Raw genomic sequence first — 18,851 nt, forward strand, 5'->3', positions numbered from 1 at the left:
ACTGGGGTACAGTACAGGTGGGGACAGGTCTGTCAGTGTATAACACTGGGGTACAGTACTGGTGGGGTCAGGTCTGTCACGGTATAACACTGGGGTACAGTACTGGTGGGGACAGGTCTGTCGCTGTATAACACCGGGGTACAGTACAGGTGGGGACAGGTCTGTCGCCGTATAACACTGGGGTACAGTACTGGTGGGGACAGGTCTGTCACTGTATAACACTGGGGTACAGTACTGGTGGGGACAGGTCTGTCACTGTATAACACTGGGGTACAGTACAGGTGGGGACAGGTCTGTCACTGTATAACACTACGGTACAGTACTGGTGGGGACAGGTCTGTCACTGGATAACACTGGGGTACAGTACTGGTGGGGACAGGTCTGTCACCGTATAACACTGGGGTACAGTACTGGTGGGGACAGGTCTGTCACCGTATAACACTGGGGTACAGTACTGGTGGGGACAGGTCTGTCACTGTATAACACTGGGGTACAGTACTGGTGGGGACAGGTCTGTCACTGTATAACACTGGGGTACAGTACAGGTGGGGACAGGTCTGTCACTGTATAACACTGGGGTACAGTACTGGTGGGGACAGGTCTGTCACCGTATAACACTGGGGTACAGTACTGGTGGGGACAGGTCTGTCACTGTATAACACTGGGGTACAGTACTGGTGGGGACAGGTCTGTCACTGTATAACACTGGGGTACAGTACTGGTGGGGACAGGTCTGTCACTGTATAACACTGGGGTACAGTACTGGTGGAGAGAGGGATATCCTTGCAGATCACTGGCAAGTAACATTCATGACACACCAAGTGGCAGGCAATGACCATCTCCAACAAACTATAATCTAACCACAGTCCCATCACCTTCATGGGTTAACACTATCCCCAAACTCAGTTAGACTTGCCATATCAACACAAGTGTCTGCAAGAGCAGGTCAGAAGTGAGAAATACTGCAGGGAGGGTCTCACTTCCTCACAAAGGCAGTCCACCATCGATCAGGATCGTGTCAGTGCACATGGTCTGCAGTGGTTCAAGATGGCAGCTCATCCCCACCTTCTCAAGGGAGCAATCAGGGATGGACAATTAATGTTGGCCCAGTCAGCGATGCCCATATAATGTTAGGGAATGAAAAATATCCCATCGCCTGGGCATCGCGAGTGACTGTCTAAATCCATCTTCAATGCGAGGAGGGGGGGAGGGTGGTTTCTGCCTCTCCCACCCCTCACAGACGTCATGTTCCAGACTCCCACCAACCTCTGGGTGAAAATGTTTCCCCTCACGTCCCCCCTCGAAAGCTCCTGCTCCTTCCCTGAAACTGATGCCCCCCCGGTCACTGACCCTCCCCACCAAGGGGGTAACGTTCCTTCCTGTCTCTCTAAGCCCCCCCCATGATTTTATCCATCTCAGTCACGCCACCCCGCCCCCCCCCTCAGTCTCCTCTGCTCTAAGCAAAGCCACCCCAGTCTGTCCAATCTCTCTCCATTGCTGAAACTCTCCAGCCCCAGGTAACATCCTGGGAAATCTCCCTCTGCCCCCCTCTCCCAATGCTATCCCATTCAGACCGTGTGTGTTCAGGAACTGCACACAGTACTGTAGCTGTGAGCTCACCAACAGGCCCATCTCCTTGCTCTGAAAAGCTGTGCCTCAGCTTATAAGAGCAAATGTCCCATATACCTTCGCAGCCACTTTATCGACCAGTCCAAATACCTTAAGGGACCACTGTATAATGTCGGGGTCAATACTGCGGGTTGTGCAAACCCCCAGGTCCATTTCATTCAGCCTCCTGTATTCAGTATCTCACAGACTGACCCTCCTGTACATAGTATCTCACAGACTGACCCTCCTGTACACAGTATCTCACACACTGACCCTCCTGTATTCTGTATCACACACACTGACCCTCCTGTACACAGTATCTCACACACTGACCCTCCTGTATTCTGTATCACACACACTGACCCTCCTGTATTCAGTATCTCACACACTGACCCTCCTGTATTCTGTATCATACACAATGAGCCTCCTGTATTCAGTATCTCACACACTGACCATCCTGTATTCAGTATCACACACTGACCCTCCTGTATTCAGTATCTCACACACTGACCCTCCTGTATTCAGTATCTCACACACTGACCCTCCTGTATTCAGTATCTCACACACTGACCCCACTGTATTCAGTATCTCACACACTGACCCTCCTGTATTCAGTATCTCACACACTGACCCTCCTGTGTTCTGTATCATACACAATGAGCCTCCTGTATTCAGTATCTCACACACTGACCATCCTGTATTCAGTATCACACACTGACCCTCCTGTATTCAGTATCTCACGTACTGACCCACCTGTATTCAGTATCTCACACACTGACCATCCTGTATTCAGTATCTCACACACTGACCCTCCTGTATTCAGTATCTCACACACTGACCCTCCTGTACACAGTTTCTCACAGACTGACCCTCCTTTATTCTGTATCTCACACACTGACCCTCCTGTATTCTGTATCACACACACTGACCCTCCTGTACACAGTATCTCACACACTGACCCTCCTGTATTCAGTGTCTCACAAGCCGACCCTCCTGTATTCTGTATCTCACACACTGACCCTCCTGCACACAGTATCTCACGCACTGACCCTCTTGTATTCAGTATCACACACACTGACCCTCCTGTACACAGTATCTCACACACTGATCCTCCTGTACACAGTATCTCACACACTGACCCTCCTGTACACAGTATCTCACACACTGACCCTCCTGTACACAGTATCTCACACAATGAGCCTCCTGTATTCAGTATCTCACACACTGACCCTCCTGTACACAGTATCTCACACAATGAGCCTCCTGTATTCAGTATCTCACACACTGAGCCTCCTGTACACAGTATCTCACACACTGACCCTCCTGTATTCAGTATCTCACACACTGACCCTCCTGTATTCAGTATCTCACACACTGACCCTCCTGTATTCAGTATCACACACACTGACCGTCCTGTACACAGTGTCCCACACAGTGAGCCTCCTGTACACAGCATCACACACACTGAGCCCACTGTATTCAGTATCACACACACTGACCCTCCTGTATTCTGTATCACACTCAATGATCCTCCTGTACACAGTATCTCACACACTGACCCTCCTGTATTCTGTATCATATACAATGAGCCTCCTGTATTCAGTATCTCACACACTGACCCCACTGTATTTAGTATCTCACACACTGACCCTCCTGTATTCAGTATCTCACACACTGACCCTCCTGTGTTCTGTATCATACACAATGAGCCTCCTGTATTCAGTATCTCACACACTGACCATCCTGTATTCAGTATCACACACTGACCCTCCTGTATTCAGTATCTCACGTACTGACCCACCTGTATTCAGTATCTCACACACTGACCATCCTGTATTCATTATCTCACACACTGACCCTCCTGTATTCAGTATCTCACACACTGACCCTCCTGTACACAGTTTCTCACAGACTGACCCTCCTTTATTCTGTATCTCACACACTGACCCTCCTGTATTCTGTATCACACACACTGACCCTCCTGTACACAGTATCTCACGCACTGACCCTCTTGTACACAGTATCTCACACACTGACCCTCCTGTACACAGTATCTCACACAATGAGCCTCCTGTATTCAGTATCTCACACACTGACCCTCCTGTACACAGTATCTCACACAATGAGCCTCCTGTATTCAGTATCTCACACACTGAGCCTCCTGTACACAGTATCTCACACACTGACCCTCCTGTATTCAGTATCTCACACACTGACCCTCCTGTACACAGTATCTCACACACTGACCCTCCTGTATTCAGTATCACACACACTGACCGTCCTGTACACAGTATCCCACACAGTGAGCCTCCTGTACACAGTATCTCACACACTGACCCTCCTGTATTCAGTATCACACACACTGACCCTCCTGTATTCTGTATCACACTCAATGAGCCTCCTGTACACAGTATCTCACACACTGGTTCTCCTGTATTCTGTATCATATACAATGAGCCTCCTGTATTCAGTATCTCACATACTGACCCTCCTGTATTCAGTATCTCACACACTGACCATCCTGTATTCAGTATCTCACATACTGACCGTCCTGTACACAGTATCTCATAGACTGTCCCTCCTGTATTCAGTATCTCACACACTGACCCACCTGTATTCAGTATCTCACACACTGACCATCCTGTATTCAGTATCTCACATACTGACCCTCCTGTATTCAGTATCTCACACACTGAGCCCCCTGTATTCAGTATCACACACTGAGCCCCCTGTATTCAGTATCTCACACACTGACCCTCCTGTATTCTGTATCACACACACTGACCCTCCTGTATTCAGTATCTCACACACTGACCCTCCAGTATTCAGTATCTCACACACTGAGCCTCCTGTATTCAGTATCTCACACACTGAGCCCCCTGTATTCAGTATCACACACTGAGCCTCCTGTATTCAGTATCTCACACACTGAGCCCCCTGTATTCAGTATCACACACTGAGCCCCCTGTATTCAGTATCTCACACACTGAGCCCCCTGTATTCAGTATCTCACACACTGACCAACCTGTATTCAGTATCTCACACACTGAGCCTCCTGTATTCAGTATCTCACACACTGAGCCCCCTGTATTCAGTATCACACACTGAGCCCCCTGTATTCAGTATCTCACACACTGAGCCCCCTGTATTCAGTATCTCACACACTGAGACCCCTGTATTCTGTATCACACACACTGACCCTCCTGTATTCAGTATCTCACACACTGACCGTCCTGTACACAGTATCTCACAGACTGTCCCTCCTGTATTCAGTATCTCACACACTGACCCACCTGTATTCAGTATCTCACACACTGACCATCCTGTATTCAGTATCTCACACACTGAGCCCCCTGTATTCAGTATCACACACTGAGCCCCCTGTATTCAGTATCTCACACACTGACCCTCCTGTATTCTGTATCACACACACTGACCCTCCTGTATTCAGTATCTCACACACTGACCCTCCAGTATTCAGTATCTCACACACTGAGCCTCCTGTATTCAGTATCTCACACACTGAGCCCCCTGTATTCAGTATCACACACTGAGCCTCCTGTATTCAGTATCTCACACACTGAGCCCCCTGTATTCAGTATCACACACTGAGCCCCCTGTATTCAGTATCTCACACACTGAGCCCCCTGTATTCAGTATCTCACACACTGACCAACCTGTATTCAGTATCTCACACACTGAGCCTCCTGTATTCAGTATCTCACACACTGAGCCCCCTGTATTCAGTATCACACACTGAGCCCCCTGTATTCAGTATCTCACACACTGAGCCCCCTGTATTCAGTATCTCACACACTGAGACCCCTGTATTCAGTATCTCACACACTGAGCCTCCTGTATTCAGTATCTCACACACTGAGCCTCCTGTATTCAGTATCTCACACACTGAGCCTCCTGTATTCAGTATCTCACACACTGACCCTCCTGTATTCAGTATCTCACACACTGAGTCTCCTGTATTCTGTATCTCACACACTGACCCTCCTGTATTCTGTATCTCACACACTGACCCTCCTGTATTCTGTATCACACACACTGACCCTCCTGTATTCAGTATCTCACACACTGACCCTCCTGTATTCTGTATCTCACACCCTGAGCCCCCCTGTATTCAGTATCACACACTGACCCTCCTGTATTCTGTATCTCACACACTGAGCCCCCTGTATTCTGTATCACACACACTGACCCTTCCGTATTCAGTATCTCACACACTGACCCTCCTGTATTCAGTATCTCACACACTGACCCTCCTGTATTCTGTATCTCACACCCTGAGCCCCCCTGTATTCAGTATCACACACTGACCCTCCTGTATTCTGTATCTCACACACTGAGCCCCCTGTATTCTGTATCACACACACTGACCCTCCTGTATTCAGTATCTCACACACTGACCCTCCTGTATTGAGTAACTCACACACTGAGCCTCCTGTATTCAGTATCTCACACCCTGAGCCCCCTGTATTCAGTATCACACACTGAGCCCCCTGTATTCAGTATCACACACACTGAGCCCCCCTGTATTCAGTATCACACACACTATCCATGTGCACACCTAGCCCGCTTTGCTGAGTAGCTCACACTGGTTTTTTGCAGCGGCTGCGAGACACCAGTCAGTATGTCCTTGGGGAGCTGACCGCACTGGAGAGTGAACAGAGGCAGATAGACTCTCGGGCGGCTGTCGTTGAGAAGAAACTACGCAGGATCATGGAAACAGGCAAGTAACATCCTCAGGGGAGGAGATTGGGGGAGGAGTGCCGGTGTGGGAAGGGTCGAAGGATTGTTGGATGGGGGGGGGAAGAGGTGAACCCGATCGAGACTTGATAAGGAGGGAGTGTTGGGAATTGGGGAGAAAAGCAGCATTCAGGTGCAGGAGTGGGTAAAATTTCACTGATGCAACTGACAATCAGGTAGAGTACAAATGTTTAACAATCTGAACCAAATCAGCCCCTGGGCACTATGGGACAATTTAGCACGGCCAATCCACCCTAACCTGCACATCCCTGGGCACTATGGGACAATTTAGCACGGCCAATCCACCCTAACCTGCACATCCCTGGGCACTATGGGACAATTTAGCACGGCCAATCCACCTTAACCTGCACATCCCTGGGCACTATGGGACAATTTAGCACGGCCAATCCACCCTAACCTGCACATCCCTGGACACTATGGGACAATTTAGCACGGCCAATCCACCCTAACCTGCACATCCCTGGGCACTATGGGACAATTTAGCACGGCCAATCCACCCTAACCTACACATCCCTGGGCACTATGGGACAATTTAGCACGGCCAATCCACCCTAACCTGCACATCCCTGGGCACTGTGGGACAATTTAGCACGGCCAATCCACCCTAACCTGCACATCCCTGGACACTATGGGACAATTGAGCACGGCCAATCCACCCTAACCTGCACATCCCTGGGCACTGTGGGACAATTTAGCACGGCCAATCCACCCTAACCTGCACATCCCTGGACACTATGGGACAATTGAGCACGGCCAATCCACCCTAACCTGCACATCCCTGGGCACAATGGGACAATTTAGCACGGCTAATCCACCCTAACCTGCACATCCCTGGACACTATGGGACAATTTAGCACGGCCAATCCACCCTAACCTGCACATCCCTGGACACTATGGGACAATTTAGCACGGCCAATCCACACTAACCTGCACATCCCTTGGCACTATGGGACAATTTAGCACGGCCAATCCACCCTAACCTGCACATCCCTGGGCACTATGGGACAATTTAACACGGCCAATCCACCCTAACCTGCACATCCCTTGGCACTATGGGACAATTTAGCACGGCCAATCCACCCTAACCTGCACATCCCTGGACACTATGGGACAATTTCGCACGGCCAATCCACCCTAAACTGCACATCCCTGGGCACTATGGGACAATTTCGCACGGCCAATCCACCCTAACCTGCACATCACTGGGCACTATGGGACAATTTAGCACGGCCAATCCACCCTAACCTGCACACCTTTGGACTGTGGGAGGAAACCGGAGCACCCGGAGGAAACCCCACACAGACACGGGGGGAGAACGTACAAACTCCACACAGACACCCGAGGGTGGGATTGAACCCGGGTCCCTGGTGCTGGGAGGCGGCAGTGCTAACCCACTGAGTCCAAACTGTGTTGAAAGCGCAGTCAGTGGTAGCCAGAGAATGCACAGCACTGGAAACTGGGGGGGGGGGGGGGGGGGTAGAATGTGGAATGGGAAAGGGGTGGGGGGGAGAGGAGAGAAGCGAGGCTGGGGGGTGGTGGTGTGTGAGGAGAAGCCTATGAAGATGAGCGTGTGGAAAAATCTGATGATCCGGATGAAGGGACGGTGAAATTGCTGTGGCCTCGGAACACACCAATGCCAAAAGCCCACTGTTTCATATGTTTGGGATGACATTCCTTGAAGTGCTTGGTTTCAGTGACAATATCTGATGGTTACAGGTCGAGACAGGGTGGAGGAGGAGGATCTGATCCAGGAATGGTTCGTGCTGGTGAATAAGAAAAACGCACTGATTCGGAGACAGGACCAACTGCAGCTTCTGTGAGTCTGGGTACCTCGACCGTCCCCAGTGTGTGACAGGATCTGATTCGCATCTGAATACCCCCCCCGCCCCCGCCCCCCCTCCCCCCACACCCCCCCAGCACACCTCCTACAGATTCCACCCTCTCTTCCCATGTGAATCTAACGAGCACACACTGTCAGAGCTGGCAACCTATGGCTACCAGTGTCCCTCCTCCCACATCCCCCAGGACAGGGACAGCACAGGGTTAGATACAGAGTAAAGCTCCCTCTACACTGTTCCCCCATCAAACACTCCCCAGGACAGGGACAGCACGGGGTTAGATACAGAGTAACGCTCTCTCTACACTGTCCCCCCATCAAACACTCCCCAGGACAGGGACAGCACAGGGTTAGATACAGAGTAAAGCTCCCTCTACACTGTCCCCCATCAAACACTCCCCAGGACAGGGACAGCACAGGGTTAGATACAGAGTAAAGCTCCCTCTACACTGTCCCCCCATCAAACACTCCCCAGGACAGGGGCAGCACGGGGTTAGATACAGAGTAACGCTCTCTCTACACTGTTCCCCCATCAAACACTCCCCAGGACAGGGACAGCACGGGGTTAGATACAGAGTAACGCTCTCTCTACACTGTTCCCCCATCAAACACTCCCCAGGACAGGGACAGCACGAGATTAGATACAGAGTAAAGCTCCCTCTACACTGTCCCCCCATCAAACACCCCCCAGGACAGGGACAGCACGGGGTTAGATACAGAGTAACGCTCTCTCTACACTGTTCCCCCATCAAACACTCCCCAGGACAGGGACAGCACGAGATTAGATACAGAGTAAAGCTCCCTCTACACTGTCCTCCATCAAACACTCCCCAGGACAGGGGCAGCACGGGGTTAGATACAGAGTAAAGCTCCCTCTATACTGTCCCCATCAAACACTCCCCAGGACAGGGGCAGCACGGGGTTAGATTCAGAGTAAAGCTCCCTCTACACTGTCCCCCCATCAAACACTCCCAGGACAGTGACAGCATGGGGTTGGATACCGACAGAAGTGCCGAATCCCTCCAGGAAGTCTGCAGAACATGCTGAAGAAGTCTCTCACCCTCACCAAACCTCACTTGCTCGTTACTTCTACCTTTCAGGGAGGAGGAACATAATCTCGAGAGGAGGTTTGAGCTACTGAACCGGGAGTTGCGGGCAATGATGGGCATCGAAGGTAGGATATCGCTCTGAAGGATCAATAACCTCTGACCTCTGTCATAGATACACGATCCCGAAAGACTATGGGAACACCACCTCCTGTAAGTTCCCCTCCTGGCCAATCCCCATCCCGACCTGGGAATATATCGGCCGTTCCTTCAGTGTCACTGGGTCAGAATCCTGGAACTCCCTCCCTCAGTGCATTGTGGGTCTAGCCCACAGCGGTTCAAGATGGCGGCTCACTCCCACCTTCTCCAGGGGTAACTGGGGAAGGGGGCAATGAACGCTGGGCCCAGCCAGCGACACCCACATCTCACGAGCCAATGAACATAAAAACTGCGGAACGCTGCCCGTTAATCTCGTCACACTGTGCACAGTTCTTGTAAACTTTATTGCTGTTGAAGTCAAACTCACAGGAGAAAAATCATAACGGGTTTCCTGCTTTTTGAATTGTTTCCTGAGTGTTTGCGCCAGCTTCCTGTGTTCATTGTGCCAGCGTAGTCAAGTGTCTCGGAATATCAAAATGTTCGTGAACCTCAGGAGATTGTCATGCAGAAAAACAATCATGGTTTACCAGAGAGTGATAGCTGTGAATCTATCTCCGCCATTGAGGGACTAAAAGCAAATTATTGATGTATACAGGGTTTTTTAATAATCCTATTCATTCATGGGATGTGGGCATTGCTGTCCAGGTCACCTTTATAGCCCGTCCCTAACTGCCCCCCTGAGAAGGAGGTGGTGAGCAGCCATTCTTGAGTTGGTACAATCCATAGCAGGACTTATACACTTAATGGTAAGGTCCTGGGGAGTTTTGCTGAATAAAGAGTCCTTGGAATGCAGGTTCATAGCTCCTTGAAAGTGGAGTCACAGGTAGATAGGATAGCGAAGGCGGCGTTTGGTATACTTTCCTTTATTGGTCAGAATATTGAGTACAGGAGTTGGGAGGTCATGTTGCGGCTGTACAGGACATTGGTTAGGCCACTGTTGGAATATTGCATGCAATTCTGGTCTCCTTCCTATTGGAAAGATGTTGTGAAACTTGAAAGGGTTCAGGAAAGATTTACAAGGATGTTGCCAGGGTTGGAGGGTTTGAGCTACAGGGAGAGGCTGAACAGGCTGGGGCTGTTTTCCCTGGAGTGTCGGAGGCTGAGGGGTGACCTTATAGAGGTTTACAAAATTATGAGGGGCATGGATAGGGTGAATAGACAAGGTCTTGGAGTCCAGAACTAGAGGGGCATAGGTTTAGGGTGAGAGGGGAAAGATATAAAAGAGACCTAAGGGGCATTTTTTTTCACCCAGAGGGTGGTACGTGTATGGAATGAGCTGCCAGAGTAAGTGGTGGAGGCTGGTACAATTGCAACATTTAAGAGGCAATTGGATGGGGACATGAATAGGAAGGGTTTGGGGGAATATGGGCTGGGTGCTGGCAGGTGGGACTAGATTGGGTTGGGATATCTGGTTGGCATGGACGGGTTGGACCGAAGGGTCTGTTTCCATGCTGTATGACTCCATGACTCTATGTGCTGTAGGCAGACCCACAATGCCAGAGAGTCACAGCAGGAATACAGACCCTTTGGTCCAACCAGTCCACGCTGACCACAATCCCAAACTGAATTAGTCCCATAACCCTCCAAACATTTCTTAGTTAGGTTTTTGTCCAAATGTCTTTGAAGTGTTGTAACTGTACCTCCATTCCACACACGAACCACTCTCTGTGTAAAAATAAGTTGCCCCTCATGTCTTTTTTAAATCTTTCTCCTCTCACCTTAATATGCCCCCAAATCTTGAAATCCCCCACCCAAGGGAAAAGGCACCTGCCAATCACCTCATGATTTTATAAACCTCTAGAAGGTCACCCCTCAACCTCCTACACTTCAGTGAAAAAAAGTCCCAGCCTATCCTGCCTCTCCTTCTAACTCAAACCCTGAATTCCTGCCAACATTCTGATAACTCTTTTCTGGATCCTGTCACTGAGATATATTCACACGAGTTTGCTTTTAACAGCAGAACAGATGTTGATCATACTAAAGAATAGATTTAAAAACAACCAATATAAGTTGTATTTGACAATTAGAATGAAGAAGGGCTTCTGCCCAAAATGTCGATTCTCCTGCTCCTTGGATGCTGCCTGACCTGCTGCGCTTTTCCAGCAACACATTTTTAAGCTCTGATCTCCAGCATCTGCAGTCCTCACTTTCTCCCAATTAGACTGACCTCAAAACTTGTGGGAAAACAAAGTCCTGATCTTTGGGTGGCACGGTGGTTCGCACTGCTGCCTCACAGCACCAGAGACCCAGGTTCAATTCCTACCTCAGGCAGCTGTCTGTGTGGAGTTTGCACATTCTCCCCCCTGTGTCTGCGTGGGTTTCCTCCGGGTGCTCCGGTTTCCTCCCACAGTCCAAAAATGTGCAGGTTAGGGTGGATTGGCCACGCTAAATTGCCCGTAGTGTTAGGAGAAGGGGTAAATGTAGGGGTATGGGTGGGTTACGCTTCGGCGGGTTGGTGTGGACTTGTTGGGCTGAACGGCCTGTTTCCACACTGTAATCACTTGTCCTGACACTATCCATTAAGGAGACACAAGTGAAATTATACCCCAGGATTGGACTTAGCTGACAGCTTCCTTGAAATGAACATTTAATGAGACATTTCTCAATCTGCTGACACTAATTTTTCACAAATCTGAGGGCTTAAACGTTCTCAGTTCTAATAACCTGCAGATTTGGCACCGAACTCCCCCAGTTTAGAAACTTTGCAATCTCAGCCCTTCTCCTGAAATAACGTACTTATTCATCTGTCCCGAATCCTTCTGAAGAGAGACAGTGAAGTGACTGCCGAACTCCACACTGGTATTTTGTGAAATGAACGGAAAAATCTGCTTCAGAGCTGCATTTAAAAGGGGGAGCTTGCTTGCCTGAGAATAAACCTAATGCTCATTCTGCCTGTCATAAAGCAAACAGTGCAAACACCTTCAGGAGGCCTGGCGCTGGAAAAGCACAGCCAACCAAGCAGCATCCGAGGAGCAGGCAGAGTAGACATTCCTGATGGAGGGCTTATGCCCGAAATGTTGACGCTCCTGCTCCTCGGGTGTTGCCTGACTGGCTGTGCTTTTCCAGCGGCACATGTTTGGATTCTGATCTCCAGCATCTACAGCCCTCGCGTTCTCTGAACTAACCAGCCTCCCCATTGACAACACAGAGGTTTGCTGACACACAGGCTCTCTGACACACATTGGATTTGCTCACTGTTCCAGAAGGACTTTCTGACCTTGATTTTTTTTTTAGTGAAAGCAAAACCCCTTCACAAACGGAACCAACACCCGTATGCCGCTATTTTTAAACCTAAACTCTAAAAGTGATATGAATACAGAGGGACATAGTGCACAGATGGACACTGGCGACACACATACCACTGTGACTGAGTAAAGCCATGGAAGTCATTTGTGGGCGCCCCCCCGAGCCTTTTTTTAAGCAGGAACGCTACTGATGACCACTGATGGGTGGCACGGTGGCTCAATGGTTGGCACGGCTGCCTCACAGCCCCATGGACCCAGGTTTGAACCCATCCTCAGGTGACTGCGTGGACTTCCTCTGGGTGCTCCACTTCCTCCCACAGTCCAAACATGTTTAGGTGAGGGTGGATTGGCCATGCTACATTGTCCCACAGTGCCCAGGGATGTGCAGGTTAGGGTGGATTGGCCGTGCTACATTGTCCCATAGTGCCCAGGGATGTGCAGGTTAGGGTGGATTGGCCATGCTAAATTGTACCATAGTGCCCAGGGATGTGCAGGTTAGGGTGGATTGGCCGTGCTAAATTGTCCCACAGTGTCCAGGGATGTGCAGGTTAGGGTGGATTGGCCGTGCTAAATTGTCCCATAGTGCCCAGGGATATGCAGGTTAGGGTGGATTGGCCGTGCTAAATTGTCCCATAGTGCCCAGGGATATGCAGGTGAGGTTCATTAGTCAGGAGTAAATGTGGAGTAATAGGATAGGGGAATGGGTCTGCTGGGTTACTCTTTGGAGGGTCGGTGTGGACTTGTTGGGCCGAAGGGCCTGTTTCCACACTGTCGGGATTCTATGATGAAACAATTGTTTTACCCGCTGCTACCACTTCTGAAGCCCAGAACCGATTCCAGCCTCCGTATTTGTCCCTTGACCGTCACTTGCTCAGAAACGAAAAGGCAGGTGCTTGGGGCGGCAAGGGTGTCTTGTGCAGAGTCTGCCTGCCGCTGTCCCCCTACCTGAACCCAGCCACTGCCTTCCGAGGCTTCCTGGGGTCGTCGCGACAGGTGCTAGAGGAATGTAACCTCCTCTCTCTTCCTCGCGTAGAGTGGAAGAAGACAGATGCCCAGCAGCGGCGAGAGCGATTGTTACTGGAGGAACTCGTCTCCCTGGTCAACAAGCGGGACAGTCTGGTTCGAGACCTGGACGCCAAGGAGAGATTGTGAGTTTAACGGCAGCTCCCTCCCCCCCCCCCCCCCACCCAGACCATCTCAGGGAACTGCGGCTAGCCCAGGATGAAAAGCATCTGTGATTTCCCATTTTCAAGCACTTCGCACGCTGGGTCTTGAGCCAGGGTTGGACAGATGAGCTGGAGAGATGGGATGGGTCAACAGCACACGGGGGGTTCACTGACTGGGAGGTATGGGCATCAGGAGACGAGAGAGCAAAAGCCATGGCGGTCCCATTGGGTCTCAGATTGGGGAACGCGGGAGAGTGGGGGCTCACCTGGAAGAGTAGGGACTCTTCCAGGGAGCGGGGGGGAGTCTCGCCTAGCAATGGCCTGGTGGTGTTACTGCTGGACTGTTAATCCAGAGACCCTAGCGACATTCCGGGGGGAACTCAGGTTCGAATCCCACCACGGCAGAATTTGAATTCCAGAAACATTTGGACTCAAGAGTCTAAAGATGGACCGTCAATGGGGAAAAACCCGCCAAAGTCCCTTAGAGAAGGAATTCACACTCGGCCAATCATTTTAAATTATGCCCCAGTTTTACAAGGATGTCGCTGGGGTTGGAGGGTTTGAGCTACAAGGAGAAGCTGAATAGGCTGGGGCTGTTTTCCCTGGAGGCTGAGGGGCGACCCTATGGAGAATTATAAAAACCATGAGGGGCAATGAACAGGGTGAATAGACAAGGTCTTTTCCCTGGGGTGGGGGAGTCCAGAACTAGAGGGGCATAGGTTTAAGGTGAGAGGGGAAAGATATAAAAGAGACCTAAGGGGCAACTTTTTCACCTAGAGGGTGGTACGTGTGTGGAATGAGCTGCCAGAGGAAGTGGTGGAGGCTGGTACAATGACAACATTTAAAAGGCAATTGGATGGGGACAGGAATAAGAAGGGTTTGGAGGGATATGGGTTGGGTGCTGGCAAACGGGACTAGATTGGGTTGGGATATCTGGTCGGTGTGGATGGGTTGGGCCGAAGGGTGTTTCCATGCTGTACGTCTCAATGACTTTAACATAACCCCTGAAATCCGCGGATCGTCCTTGTCTTTATCCAATGGTGGAGCAGTTCCAATAGCAACTTGCTGCTTTGTGTGGACGTGTTATGTAAGTAACTGAGGCTGACGCAGACACAGAGGGGCCTAGTGGGGGCCTGCTGCTGTTAAGCTGTAGAGTAGCGCAAGTAATAATCCTGTGTTTGTTTTCTGCCCGTTCCATCCCTGTCCCCACCACCCCATTGCTCAACCCACACCCCCAACCCCTTGTCCTGTCCCCCTCCCCCAACCCCTTGTCCCCTTACCCTAGGGCTGAGGAGGAAGATGCCCGTTTGGAGCGAGGCCTGCAACACAGGCGTCAGAAGTATAGCCGCCGGGAGAAATGCGTGATAAACTGAGTGACAGAGGTAGAGAAGGAGGGAGAGAGAGAGAGACGGAGAAAAAAATGGCGACAACTAGGGGGCTGAGGCAGCCCAGTGAGAGCCGGCGCCATCTTGAGGGTGACAATTTGGCGCTCGATGACGCTATTTCGGTTCTTCGCCCCTGCTGGAAGGCCGAGACTATTCGGTCAGGAGTGCGTCGCTCACCAGAAGGAGAGCGCGAGCAACGGGGTTGCCAGAAAGGTCCGGGATGGGAGGGGGGGGGGGGGGGCGGAGGGGTGGCTAGCGGTGCATTGGTCGGAGTCGGACCTGTTTGTCATGGGACTTGAAAACGCTCCCCAGGCTCATATCCACCCAACCTCTTCCCTGCTCCCCCCACCTCCCTCCCACAACCGCCCACGCAGTCTCTGGTCCCCCAGCTCCCAGTTCCTGCTGCTCCCACCCCTCCCCCTCCCAAATTGGTGAAGCTTGAAGTTAGCCAGGCCTCCTGGCTGGGGGAGGATGGCAGACAGGGTTGCGTCTGAGGAGGTTTAGTTAGGGGGTGGGGGCGAGTGGCCAGTTGGGGGAGGAGGAGGAGGAGGAGGTGGAAGAGGAAGGGGGATGACTCTATTGACTCTTAAATGTCCCCTCTCCTGTGCAAAGAGAGATGCCTTACCGCCCGATTGTGGGGGGGTGGGTGGGTGGGTGGTGTGGTGGGGTTGCACGTGTGACATTGGGCTCTGGGGGAGGCTGGTCGGTTGCGGGGGGGGGGGGGCCTCACGGGCCGGTCGAGCCCAGTGCTGGCCTCCAACATTTTTTGTGGGTTGTGGGTTGTGGGTGGGGTACTGTGGTGGAAAGAGGGCGGGTGGGGTTTAGTATTGGAACGATGCCCCTGGTGTGAGGAGGCCACCCTCTTGACCTCAGGTCTCCCGTTCCTCCCTTGGATCCTCTCCTTTCTCGGACTCCGATTCATTCTGTGAAGAGCACGCCCCGCCACCCCACCGCCCCCTCCTTCCACCTGGGGATGTTGGTGGGGCAGCTGGGCGCCAGTGGGCACGTGTGGTCTTTATTACTTGTGGTTAAAGGAAGCGGGATCGTGTGTCGAGTAAACTACCCTTCCTTTACGTCGTTGCACTTTCTGTGATTTGCTGTTTGGAATTAAAGCCATGTTGACAAAGCCCGCTTCCCCTTGCCATCTATCCGGCACTGAGGCAGTTGTTAAAGGAAGTTAAAGTTTGCTGGTAATCTGAAATAAACACAGAGCGGTTGGTATGGTGACAGCGCCCCTACCTACTGGATCAGGAGGTCGGGTTCAAGCCCTCATCGGCGCAAGTCGTGTGTAATTTTGATTAGGAAAATAGGTTTAGCGAGAAACGGAAAGTGCTGGAGAAACTCAGCGGGAAACGGAGTTAACGTTTCAGATACGGCACCGAAACAAAAGGCAGATGGAAAAGTTGATGGAGCAACGGAGTGTTAATGGTGATGGGGGAGCGATATAGGAGGAACGCATGGTGTTAATAGCAGGCGCTCACAAGAGGGAGGAGGCCACGCCCGCTGAGGAGACCCAATGGGTGAAGGGAGGGGAGCCGGGATGGAGGGCGGGTTGAAGGTGTGTGTCCTGGAGGCTGCAAAGTGACCTGCAGCCAGGGGCTAGCACCAGCCCACTGCCCTGAGTGGCCTCGCTCTGATTGTTGGTGGGTGGGCGCTGCCCGAGCCACTGGATTCTGGGAAGGTGGGGCTTCGAGCCAAGGGGTGGGGCCTGTAGCTGCTGGGGCGGGGCTGTCAGTCAGGGGGCGGGGCGTCACTGACATACAGGGGGCGGGGCTGTCAGACAGGGGACGGGGCGTCACTGTCAAACAGGGGGCGGGGCTGTCAGGCAGGGGGCGGGGCGTCACTGACATACAGGGGGCGGGGCTGTCAGACGGGACGGGGCGTCACTGTCAAACGGGGGCGGGGCTTGCAGTCTTGCGGCGGGATTTAACTGGCTTGTTGTCAGTGGGCGGGGTTTGTTACCAAGGTAACGGTCCCGCGGTCAAGGGGGCGGGGCTTGCTCCTGGGTGATGGACGGCGAGCGAAGGGGCGGGGCCTGTTAGGGGCTGGGCCAGATGCCTGACGGACCGGACTCCGTGGGCGCGTCGGCTCCTCTTGCTGGGGGGCGGGGTTTCCTGTCAGGGGGGCGTGAGCTGGCACGCTGTGTGGGCGGGACCCGTTTGGGAGCCCGTCCAATTGCAAGCTCGCGTCGTCGCCGGCGCTTGCGGGAACCGTCGCTAAGGGGCGGGGTCTGTTGTTCGGGGGCGCGGTTGAAACCCTGACGATGGGCAGCCATTGTTGAGTCTGTCCAATGGGAAGCCGAATCGGTCCCAGTGGGCGGGACCCGATGTGGGGCTCGTCCAATTCGAGGACGGGATCCGCCAGTGAGGGGGCGGACCAAAGCGACCGTTGACCCTGCAGTGACCCCGTCCCGCGCTCACAGCGAGGCCGAGCGTCGCCATGGTGAGTCGCTTCATTCGGAGCCGTGTCCGTTGTCCAGCTGCTGGTCTGCATCCCCGGATGTGTCGGGGAGGGGGGGGGGGAGGGGGCTGCGCGAGGCGCCGCGCCACTTGTTAATACTCAATGGCGGGGGAAACACCGTCTGATTGGCTGACCGCGGCAGGTAGCGCGGCCTTGATTGGGCCTACGCCTTCCCGCCGCCTGATTGGTTGGAATCGCGGGCGCGGGGGGCGCCTCGGTGAACCCTCATTGGCTGCCGCGGCAGGCGGCGGGGTCTGGTGGTGACGTACTCCGGACGGGCTGCGCAGCACGTGACCGTAGAGACTCTGAGCTGTGAGTGGCTGGGACCCCGGCCAATCAAGTGAGAGGGGCTGGATGTGCGAGGCCCCGCCCACGGATGGGGTGGTGAGATAATCTCGAGTCAATGGGCTGAATGGTCTCCATTGGGTTTAATTTTGGTTTTTTTTGGAGTGCCTTGACCCATTGTCCAGTTGCAGTTGGTTATTTCGAACGGTCAGTGGGTGCACTGAGGCCGAACCCTCCCCCCCCCGCCATCATTGACAACAAGTTCACCGTCACCAGCCCTGCCCATCGTAAGGGGCCCTGGGTGGGACTTGGCTCGTCCCTCACCAGGTTCACGAGTGCCCAGGGACCCTGTCGGGCCACCCCCCCACCACCGGAGCTTTGGCACAAACCCCTTCTTCGCTCCTGGTACTGCACAGCCCTGAGGAGTGTTCCCAACAGGTAACACAGAAGCCAGGAGCTGGAGTAGACCATTCGGCCCTTCCGGCTTGCTCTACCATCCAACGCGATCATGGCTGATCATCCAACTCAGTTCCCTGTCCCTCCTTTCTTCCCTATAACCTTTGGTGCCTTTAATACAATGCACATACGCAATTATATGTGATACAATTAAAGACCTAATTTACGTCAGTCTCCTTCATAAATACACTCTGTCACTTGACCTCCGCTGCCTTGTGAGGTAGAGAATGCCACGTAATTCACTATCCGAAGAGTGGGGTGACCTTACAGAGGTTTATAAAATCATGAGGGGGCATGGATAGGGTAAATAGACAAGGTCTTTTCCCTGGAGTCCAGAACTAGAGGGGCATAGGTTTAGGGTGAGAGGGGAAAGGTATAAAAGAGACCTAAGGGGCAACTTTTTCACACAGAGGGTGGTGCGTGTA

The 18,851-nt window shown here is 52.4% G+C and overlaps 2 protein-coding genes across 7 annotated transcripts in view; both read left to right on the forward strand.

Annotated features, from left to right (window-relative positions):
• The window catches only part of LOC140457026 (EH domain-binding protein 1-like), a 93,679-nt gene extending 78,216 nt beyond the window's left edge, over positions 1-15,463 (forward strand). For all 4 annotated transcript variants that reach the window (XM_072550933.1, XM_072550935.1, XM_072550934.1 and 1 more), the window contains 5 exons: positions 6,229-6,349; positions 8,104-8,203; positions 9,325-9,398; positions 13,708-13,822; positions 15,126-15,463. In XM_072550933.1, the coding sequence (XP_072407034.1) occupies positions 6,229-6,349; positions 8,104-8,203; positions 9,325-9,398; positions 13,708-13,822; positions 15,126-15,213 (498 nt within the window). In that variant the 3' untranslated portion in view covers positions 15,214-15,463. The remainder of the gene's footprint in view (positions 1-6,228; positions 6,350-8,103; positions 8,204-9,324; positions 9,399-13,707; positions 13,823-15,125) is intronic.
• Positions 15,464-17,403: 1,940 nt separating this feature from the next.
• Positions 17,404-18,851, forward strand: part of LOC140457028 (malate dehydrogenase, cytoplasmic-like) — a 37,515-nt gene continuing 36,067 nt past the window's right edge. The window contains exon 1 of one of the 3 annotated variants that reach the window (XM_072550940.1): positions 17,404-17,667. In XM_072550940.1, the coding sequence (XP_072407041.1) occupies positions 17,665-17,667 (3 nt within the window). In that variant the 5' untranslated portion in view covers positions 17,404-17,664. Of the gene's footprint in view, positions 17,668-18,024; positions 18,070-18,851 lie in introns of those variants that run through there. The other 2 variants (XM_072550945.1, XM_072550938.1) reach the window with 2 other exon arrangements.

The sequence above is a fragment of the Chiloscyllium punctatum genome, chromosome 31, assembly GCF_047496795.1.
Source record: "Chiloscyllium punctatum isolate Juve2018m chromosome 31, sChiPun1.3, whole genome shotgun sequence".
Taxonomy (NCBI): domain Eukaryota; kingdom Metazoa; phylum Chordata; class Chondrichthyes; order Orectolobiformes; family Hemiscylliidae; genus Chiloscyllium; species Chiloscyllium punctatum.